This window comes from Parasteatoda tepidariorum, chromosome 8 (genome assembly GCF_043381705.1).
Source record: "Parasteatoda tepidariorum isolate YZ-2023 chromosome 8, CAS_Ptep_4.0, whole genome shotgun sequence".
Lineage (NCBI taxonomy): Eukaryota > Metazoa > Arthropoda > Arachnida > Araneae > Theridiidae > Parasteatoda > Parasteatoda tepidariorum.
The window spans coordinates 32,607,362-32,617,938 of NC_092211.1; the positions used below are offsets into that span (position 1 = coordinate 32,607,362).

Consider the following 10,577-nt stretch of genomic DNA (forward strand, 5'->3'; position numbering starts at 1 on the left):
GACGAATTAACGCAGACCCGTTTTATTGATGAAAGTATAAAAATAACTGCCAATTGATTTTCACTTGAATGATTAATGGTACTTGAATACATTATTCAAAGAGCAAGAATATACATTGACACCTTTTGCCTTGATTCTTTTATATTTTTAAACATTTTGGTAAAAATCCTTGGCCTTAAAGAAAGTTATAGTCTTCTCCCAGCAACCACTTGAATTCTAATGAAAAGATAAAATATGTTTTCCTATTCTCTATGCATTACTGATTACGTTAGCAATGACGCAACATGTTTTTAAAAGATCCGCCTTGTCTATAAATGAGTTCTGAAAAAACACATTTAAGAACATTAAAAAGATTTTTTTTTTCCAAACGATTTTTTTTTTTGGTCCAAAGACGATTTTTTCAAACATAAATATATATATATTTATGACTATTTTGAACTAGATAGCGAAAAAGATAATAAAGTTGTAGATAAAATGTTTTACTGCAAATAAGTTTTCTTCGTCTCAATTGACTTAAAGGTGAGTTTCTATTTACTATAATAATATTCTCAGAACATCACAGTATATTAAGAAATTAATTGAGGTAGCAATATCACTTTAAATTTTTACTTTCTAAGTTTGCTTGAACCCAAGGCTATGACTTTAAGATACAGCATTTCAAATGTTCTTAGGCCTTATGTGAATAAGATACAATTCAGGCAATCAAATTTACACACAAAGCCAGCATCTATTTCAAGATGGCGTATTTTTCTCCATAAACTTTTTTCTGTAAGCTTGCCAGGTAAGACAAATTTTACTTTCATTGCAAAATAAATTGCTGACAGAATTATTTCTAACAAATTTTATTTATTGATATTGGTTTTAAGAGATATTTTATTTAATATTTTATATAATATTATTCTAAATTATAAATTTTGTTCGTAAGTTCGTACGAGGCTTTCACAGCGCTAACTGAGGAACTGTTTAATTAATGGAAGTAATAATTAAAGCAACGGTGCAGACATGGGACCCCATGACCTGAGTATTTGCAGACGCAGATCCAAAATAGAATTTTTTGCAAATAAAAAAAAATAATTTGTAAGCATCCATGTCAATTATAATAATTCACAAATCGTTTGTCTTTTTCATTTAAATAAAGTCCAATGACCTTATTGATCTTTCCTTTTGTTTGATTCTGGCTCAAACACATATCGTTTAATTCATTTTATTGAGTGCATAGCAGCATTTGTATTTGACACAGTATAGCTGCATCCGGGTCTTGTTTCATTTGGATCACAAGTTTTAATTAAAATATATATATTCTTACAATTATGACTGCTTTTATATTTTATTAATGATAGGTAGCGTCGTTAGCATGATTTACACATTTTTTTTTCTTTCATGGAAGTAATTTTGCCCAATGTCAAGTCGAAAAGCGTTAGCTTGTTTAATTATATTTACATAATAGTTTTTTTTTTTTTAATAATAGTTTAGTTTATATTTACATAATAGTGGCTTTTTCTTAGAATATTATATGATCTTTAAAATTAATAAATTTTTGCAGAGAATCTCTAAAATTTGCGATTTTTCTTTTTCAAAAAAAAAAAAATAAATAAATAAATAATAAGTTTCTTGGCAGAATTATTTTATTGATTTCGGGACATTTAATATTACTATAAAAGATTTTAAAAAATTATTCAATTACAAATTAATTATCAAAATAAAGAGAAATAATTTGGGTCTGTGATATTTAACTATTGATGGCAAGCGTACAGTGAGGGAGGAAAAAAGAATCGAATTACTAGTTCTAATGACGGGATTTTCACGATTTCAATGGTTCCTCTCCATGCAACGCAAATTCCATTAAAAAGTCCTCCACGAAGGCAAAATTCCCCCAACTCTTGATCCGTGAGTTCCCTTGTCTTCTGGATTGGGTTCAGAATTACAAGGTTACGTAGTTGAACATTTGTAGTAATAAATCCAAAAAATCCAACGATTGCTATAAAATGTAATAAAATTAATCAATGCTGAGCTGTGATTTCTTAGTGGATAGCGCGTTCGCTTTCCAATGAGGTGAACCGGGTTCGAATCGCGGTTATGGCTGGTCGTTGTTTGCCAAGGGCTGGTCGATACGAATTCTGCAGCCGGCTTGCACCGACCTCAGTACTGATGTAAAATATCCTAAGTGGTAGACGGATTATGGGCTAGAGTCCTCATGCCATAGTGAAGTTTTCGTGGTTTTCCTCTTCATAAAACGCAAATGCGGGTTAGTTCCATCAAAAAGTCCTCCACGAAGGCAAATTTCTCCCAATACTTGATCAAGGAGTTCCCTTGTTTTCTGGATCGGGTTCAAAATGACAAGGCTACCGAGTTGAACATTTGTAGTCCTAAAGCCAAAATAAGGTGGATAGTTCAACGTCGGTTATATATATATAATTTAATTAATTAATTAACTAATCAATGCTAATTATTAAATAGTTACGGAATCAGACACACAATCTTATCTACTTTCTCTGTCATGTCCGAAATACAGGGGTTAACAGTGTTCTGAAAAATAAGGTCCCAAAATTTAGTCAGGAGACTATTCGAAGGATTGTACCTCTAATTAATAATTTTATTTTTTGGGAATTTTGCAAACTTTAATGGAAATTTGGAAAGCAAAGCGAAAAAGTTTTGCACATAATTATAAAATTCGTTTACCAAAGAAATCTATCGATCTATAAAATAAAATAAATTTGAATAATTGTTTATTATTTTTTAGTATTCAATTTAAAAATGGTCGAAAAATATTTGAATTGTAAGGTATATAAATTACATAATTTATATAATTTCATATGACAAAATCCAAATTTTAAAAGAAATAGGTCTGACAGTTTTGAGAAAATAATATTTAAAACATCTCTTTTTTTCCCCTTTCAAAAAAATATTGCGGACTTTAAATACCTAATTGGTCAAAATCAATATCTGAAGAAAAAAAAGTATATATCTTGTCAAAATATGTTTTTATGTTTATTTCCTTAAATAGATGCTTCTAATGAATCAGCATATTCAGCCACTAATAAAATAAACTTTAAAATAGTAAATAAGATTCGGATCGTACTTTTTCCCTCTCCACAAACTAGCTGGATGGAAAATGATTTTGCTTATTTATTGCAAATGGAAACTAAAAAAGAATATCAAACATGTGACTTAGCTGATTCCTAATTGGCTGCAAAAAGGAACGAATCATATTCTTCAAATCCTCAAAATGGTATCTGATTCAAAACAAAGATGATTCAATGGTACATGATTGAAAGGCTAGTCATGATATGTTTAACTTTAATCTAAGAAATAAAATAAAAATTTTCAAGTTCTCAATTTACATTTAGTGTTGGAATAGTCGCCTTTCATTCTGTTTGCTCGTTACGAACACAACCTATCACTTAACGCCTTTATTTTGTTGATTAAAGTAGTTGTTGCTACACTACTCAGGAAGGGGTGTTTACATATTTATCCTGTGAGTTTCTATTTATTCTTTTTTTTCTGTGTGTCTGTGTTATTATATTTAAAATATTACCGGCATTTTGTTTATCTTAAACTGCAGATTCGTTTCGTTTTGATCTGTAGGATGTTTTATTATGTAGTAGTTTTTGAAACGTTATAGGTTTATTAATTTTTTTTTTTGCATTAAAAAGAAAATTTCCTAAATTCTTATCAATATTAAAGCATGATGGGTAATAATGTATAAGTAGTTGAGCAGATGTTTTTTTTTCCCCCCATTTGTTTGATATTTTTGTACGAACATAAATTCATTTATTTTTAAACGCATTAGATTATTATGTGGGGTCTATATTTATTAAAATTATTATTTCAGTGTTTATTCTCTTTTCTTATGAATTCTATGTGAGTTTAACTTATGTATTTATTTATAACTAAATGTATCTTTTCTTCATTTCTTATTTTACACACCAGAAATACATACTAGGGTATGTTTTTTGCATTAAGCATTTTCCCATATTTTTTTATAAATACGAGAGAGATCTCTTTTTTTTAGAAAAATTTTAGATATCAAATTTGACACAAGTAAATTTAAATTTTATTAAAAGTTAGAGATATGTATCAACACAAAATCTTTGCTGGGTTGTAATTGCTTCAAAAACTGACAATGCAATAATAGAAAACAGCTAAATTATTCATGTATTAAATTAATTATTTCATATCGCTGTTTAATTATAATATTTTAATTAAGCAAACATTTTATTTTCTATTTTTCAGCTAATCTAGTCTGTGTTATTGTGTAGCATTTAGAAATTATTTTAGTAAGCTTTTGTGTGAAATTATATATTCAGATTGTAATTGGAATAAGTTATTACTATTTAAGTTACTAAGTTAAAGCCTATTTTAGTTTAAATTTCATTTAAAAAATGTTTAAAATAAATTGTAAAATTTATTGAAAACTTATATGGGTTTGGCTGTTACAATGGTACACTTTCATCAGTAGGATAAATTTTCTAATCCCCTACTGATGAAGATGTTCCATTGTTACAGATGTACCATAGTACACTTTCATCAGCAGGATAAATATTTTTATCCTACTGATGAAGATGTACCATTGTGACAAAAATATTTTTATCTTATTGTTGTGGCACTAAAACATAATGTTTTTAATAAAAGTTTACTAATTATTATTTTAAATGTTTTTTTAATCTACTCCTTATTTTATCTCGAGTTAAGCACTGCTTAGAATATATATCTTATGGCATTAAGCTGTACATTTATTTCAGTGCAAATATTATAAAGTCTCAAAATCTACTTAAATGATGAATGATTGAAATTATTTCTCAAAACATCTGTGATGCATTTATTTTTATAATTTATTCATTGTGAAATGTCAGAATAATGATTTTCCGATGCTTTAAAATTGATATTTCTCAAATTCATATTTATATTGTCAACATTTTTAAATGTCAGGCATATATTTTTTCCCATGAGCTATAAATGCAGGGATGGTATTCATCTAGTACAATATTTCGGTTCTGTGGACATCATTTGCTGAAGGAGGGGGTGGTGTATAGATGCCTTTCTCTATAATTAAAAATCTCTTAAAGCTCCCTACAATATTTCAGATAAATTAAGAAAATTTTTATGAATCATCATCATTCATTAATGCTAAAAACGAGAAAAAATAATGAATCTTTTTGCAAGTATTTAGCAGACATATGAACGTGTTTTCTTTCAGGTGAAATTTAGCGAGCTATTTCACTGTGATTTTAATTTTGTCCACTCATAATTTAAACTCTTGCGTTTAACTTTTATGACCTTTAAATGTTTAACTTGTATTCAGTTCTTATACCATAGTCTGTTTTTTAAGGATTTATTTTTAAAACTGTTATGCCAAAAATCATTAAAATATTTCATTTATGTACTAGAATAAATATTATTATTCATATTTTTATTGGCATATTCTATGAATTGTTGAAGGTCAAATATTAAATCCTAATTTTCCTATGCAACTTAACATGCATTAAAGAGAATATATCTAGGGGGGAAAAATTTATTGCATAAATATAAACTTTCAATACAGTCTGATATGATAACAAAAGACTTGGAACATGCTAAATAAAAAGACAAAAAAAAAACATGAATTGTTAGAAGTGCAGATTCCTTAGTATTTTTTCCTATATTTCATGAAAATTTATAAATTTATGCTGTTGTTAAGCTAAAATTTACAAAGAAAAAAAAAATATTGCAAATTATAAGAAAACAAATATTTTCATTAGATTGATTGGAAAATTAAGGTAATGATTGTATTATAATTTTGATTTCATTGAGTCTTAAAAAGAACTCTCCAATTAAATAAATAAATAAAAAACAAATTTTTTTTTCTGCTCAAAACTATAATGTCTACTTTAATATGCAATTATTATTATATTTGAATAGCTTCAGAGAGATTCATGCACAAATATTTCAAATATGCCATAAAATACTTCAAATGCCATATAATTATTTGGCTATTATTCTTGGGCATTGTTGATTTCAAGTAGTTTTTGGTGACGTTTAACCACTATTTGATGCTAGTCATGACAAAAAGAAAAAGTAAAAAATAAAATTCAACAGCCCATTGAAATAATAAAATTCAACAGCCCATTGAATAATTAAACACAAATTTATGCTAATAAAAAAATGAATAGGAATTTTAACTCAGTTTTGCACATGAAGTTGTAATATAATAAGAGCTATATTTCTTACTAAAAATAATAATAAATAATTTGAAATAAAATTTTTCAAACTTTTTTATGGTGACAACCAGAAATGTATAATCACTGATCATGCAAATTAGGTTCTACCTAAACTTACAACTTAGGCTCTAAAAAGAAAAAGTATTTTCTATTTCGTTAAATATTTCACAAATCATGTTATATATCAAATTGTTTATTTATAAGTTTGAATTCCTTGAGTCAATGGCCGGAACTTTAAATCTAATTTTATAAATTATTACTTCTTCAATATAGTTTTATTTTCATTGTTTTTAATTCTATTATATATGCTAACTCTTCAAGCATTGTGTAAAGTCAATTAATTTTTTATCTAAGTTAATAAAAAAATTCTCAAACTTTTAATAATTATAATTTTTCTAAAAGTATTTTGGAAAAGTTATCGTAACTAAACAACACTCCTAATTTTAAACGAAATTTCAAACCATAAAACTGTGTTTTGGGGAAAATATTAGGCTCTGAGAATTTTCTGCTCCCCAAGATACAACACTAGGTATTAAATCTTACTTTATTTTAAAAAAATAAAGTTTCCACAGTTATCTAGTTAGAATAGAAAATTAATTTTGGTATAAGATGTTAATAATAGTAAGGGGGTACAATGGAATAGTTTAAAAAGAATTATATGTGATAAAAAATAAATTGGAATCGCTTATTTGAACATTTTGAGGTTTTGTAGCAATTAGTTTCATACTGAGAAACAAAAGTGATTTTGAGGGACTCCACCAACAGAGAATCTTTTAACCATTCTTATTATTTTAACAAAAATTGGTTGTAAGGCAAACTGTAAAACATTCTATATTGTATAAATTGCATTTTTTCATCAATATCAAATTATAAAATACTTGTTTATTATGTTCAAAGAAAATTTTAAGTTTTGTCATTTTGTTATGGTTAGTAATTAATATTCTTTAATTAAATTGCATATTAATTAATATCTACTTTCTAAAACCTTTCCTAATTAATAATATATCGGACCTCGGTGAGAAAAATGTCATGACTCTAAAATGCAGCTTTTGAGTAAAATCAACTTAAAGAATACGATAACCCTTATTCTGAATTAGACTCATAACTGACACAACTGCTCCCAGTTGGATAAATAGCGAGTTAGAGNATCAGTTATCCGGAATATCGATTGTCCCGATCGTTCCGGATAATCGGTTCCCTACTGTACATTTAATTTTTTTTGTTGTTTTTTTTGTTTCATGCACTTTATTTCACAAGACTTATTTCTGAAATCTTTTTCTTTTTTTAAGAATAGAAGAAGTCATGGCTCCCAATCAAAGAAAAGTATATGTAGTTGGTGTGGGAATGACAAAGTTCACTAAGCCTGGCTCTACTGGAAATGACTACCCAGATTTTGCCAAGGAAGCAGTTACAAAAGCCTTGCAAGATGCTAAAATAGCATATGATGCTGTGCAGCAAGCCTGTGTCGGTTATGTTTATGGGGATTCAACTTGCGGACAAAGAGCCTTGTATGAGGTTGGAATGTCAGGTATACCAATTATAAATGTGAATAATAATTGTTCTACAGGATCTACTGCTTTGTTTATTGCCAAAGAATTAGTTGAAGGTGGTATTTGTGATTGTGCCCTTGCTCTTGGTTTTGAAAAAATGGCAAAAGGCTCTTTAACATCAAAATTTGATGATCGGACTAACCCAATGGATAAACATGTCTTGGTTTTATCTAATCGCCATGGATTTGCAGCTGCGCCAGTCGCAGCTCAGTTTTTTGGTAGTGCTGGTCGGGAACACATGGAAAAGTATGGTACTAAACCTGAACATTTCGCTAAAATTGCCTACAAAAACCATAAGCATTCAGTAAACAATCCATATTCTCAATTCCGTGATGAATATTCTTTGGAACAAATAATGAACTCTCCTGTTGTTTATGAGCCACTAACAAAATTACAGTGCTGTCCAACGTCTGATGGTGCAGCTGCTGCTATTCTTGCAAGTGAAGATTTTGTGAAAACTCATGGATTAGAAAGTCAAGCTGTTGAAATTTTGGGAATGGAAATGACAACAGATGTTCCAAGTGCTTTTGAAGAGAACAGTAGCATAAAAATGATTGGATTCGACATGACCAAAAATGCTGCCGATAGACTGTTTAAAAAAACGGGAGTAAAGCCGACAGATGTTGACGTAGTGGAATTACACGATTGCTTTGCTACAAATGAGCTCATTACTTATGAAGCCCTGGGCTTATGTGAAGTGGGTAGAGGTGGTGAGTTGGTTGATACTGGCAATAACACATATGGTGGAAAATATGTTGTTAATCCTAGTGGTGGATTGATTTCAAAAGGTCATCCTTTGGGAGCTACTGGTTTAGCACAGTGTTCGGAATTATGTTGGCAGTTACGAAATCAAGCTGGGAATAGGCAGGTGCCCAATGCGAAATTGGCATTGCAGCATAATATTGGACTGGGTGGGGCAGTTGTTGTTACTTTATACAGATTGGGTTTTCCTAGTTCAAGTGATTCTGATATTGTTCCTCCTAAAGAAATCTTCAAACTAAAATCTGCTAAGTTTTTTGAGAGAAGTATCCCATTGATAAAAACAGCTGAAGGCATGGTTGATAAAAGATTGAAAGCATCTGCTAAAATCAGAGTTAATGATGATAATTCTGATTACGTTGCAGAAGGATGCATAGGCGTTGATAAGGGTAAGATCTTTGTGTCTTTCGATCCGAACACTAAAACAGATCTCGTTATAACGATCGGAGATGGAGCTTTATTTGATATTTTAAATAAGAAGTCTACTTTTGAAAAGGCATTTTTTGCTGGGAAATTAAAAATTAAAGGAAATATGGGACTAATCACCAGATTCATGTCATTGAAAAATGTTTTGTTGTCTAAGCTGTAAATGAAATTAATTATGACTTAACTGTCTAAAAGTAAATGTATTAATACATAGGACAAAAATTATTTCAGTATATAACAGTTATTTTTCAGTTAGTGCCATTCTAAGTTAAATTTTTGTTTTGGACTGCCGTAAGTTCTTAACTGTCTAAAAGTAAATGTATTAATACATATGACAAAAATTATTTCAGTATATAACAGTTATTTTTCAGTTAGTGCCATTTTAAGTTAAATTTTTGTTTTGGACTGTCATAAGTTCGTTAAATCTTTACAACTGTTTTTTTCTTCCCTCATCTAGTCTTGCATTAAAATCTCTTAATGTATTGTTGTAATATAGGATCATCATTGCAAAATTCAAAGCTAAATTTTATGGCTTTTGTTTTTCATAATCAAAAACCAGATTGATCTTTATAAGAAAATAATTTAATGCTTGTCAGTCTTGATAGTTTATTTATTTATGCAGATTTTTTTAAACATAATATTTGTGTGATTTATGAAGTGATTTTCTAATTTGTTAAAGTAGCTGTTACAAAAAATACCAAAGAACTCTTTGTTTATACTTTTGTTTTATTATTTTTTTCTTGCTACGTCATTTAAATGTTTGTGGATGAATAATTATAAAATACATTTTAAAACATTCTAGATAAAAAGTTTATTGAATCGATTACATTTTTAATTCAGTAAAATCATTCTAACCATAGCTACTTTAATTTTTATGGGAGATATATTGAAACCAAATTTGAGAAAAAGAAATTTTTAGAAATTAAATGATAGTTAGCTCCATAATGAAAATATATTAAAATGTGATTTAGAATTATATATTTTTTCAGTTATAAAATATTTTATTGTTGTATATTGTCACTAGTCTTTTTTTATGCCAAAGACTTTTTTTCTTGTTTTCATTAGTAGTTTAATTTGTTAAGGCTGTGAGATATAATTTTAAAGTTTATTTACCGATAGTTAACTTTTTTTGGAGCTTTATGAAGTCAGTAAGTCATAGTTCTGAAATAAAATTAAAATATCTTTATTTTAATATAATTTTCTTCTGGATTAGATATGTTTTTATTTTGATGTATGTACCTTTTCTTTAAAAATCTTTTCCATTGTGAATGGCAAAATATCACATTTTTATATTTGTCTTGTTTCTTTCTGTTCCTCGTTTCTGAAACATTATTTCGTTTCTTAAAGATTTAGTTATTTTCTTCATATGCTTATATCTATTTTATGTATTTTAGTGTGTCTTGCTCTGAATAAAAAAAATATTTATAACCCTGTTTTTATATTCGTCATACTTCTTTCTGTTCCTCATTTCAAAAACGTTATTTAGTTTCTAAAAATAAAAAAAAATAAAAAATTCGTATTTAGTATCTATTTTGAGTATCCTAGTGTGTCTTGCTCCGAATGAAAAAATATTTATAACTGTAGGATTTTTAATTACTGACATTTAACTGGAAATTTGCTTATAATTTATGATGGTCTTATTATT

The 10,577-nt window shown here is 28.1% G+C and overlaps 1 protein-coding gene across 9 annotated transcripts; it reads left to right on the top strand.

Annotated features, from left to right (window-relative positions):
* The first annotated feature begins 270 nt into the window (after nucleotides 1-270).
* LOC107441525 (sterol carrier protein 2) lies at nucleotides 271-10,367 on the top strand. Of its 9 annotated transcripts, none has more exons than XM_021145358.3 (2): nucleotides 271-519; nucleotides 7,492-10,367. In XM_021145358.3, exon 2 carries the CDS (start codon nucleotides 7,500-7,502, stop codon nucleotides 9,093-9,095), a length of 1,596 nt encoding a protein of 531 aa, XP_021001017.1. In that variant the 5' UTR covers nucleotides 271-519; nucleotides 7,492-7,499; the 3' UTR covers nucleotides 9,096-10,367. The 9 variants fall into 9 exon arrangements, with proteins under 9 accessions (XP_021001017.1, XP_071040708.1, XP_015910303.2 ...); XM_071184607.1 differs by having other exon boundaries at nucleotides 275-519; nucleotides 7,487-10,367; XM_016054817.3 differs by having other exon boundaries at nucleotides 516-781.
* The last annotated feature ends 210 nt before the right edge of the window (nucleotides 10,368-10,577 follow it).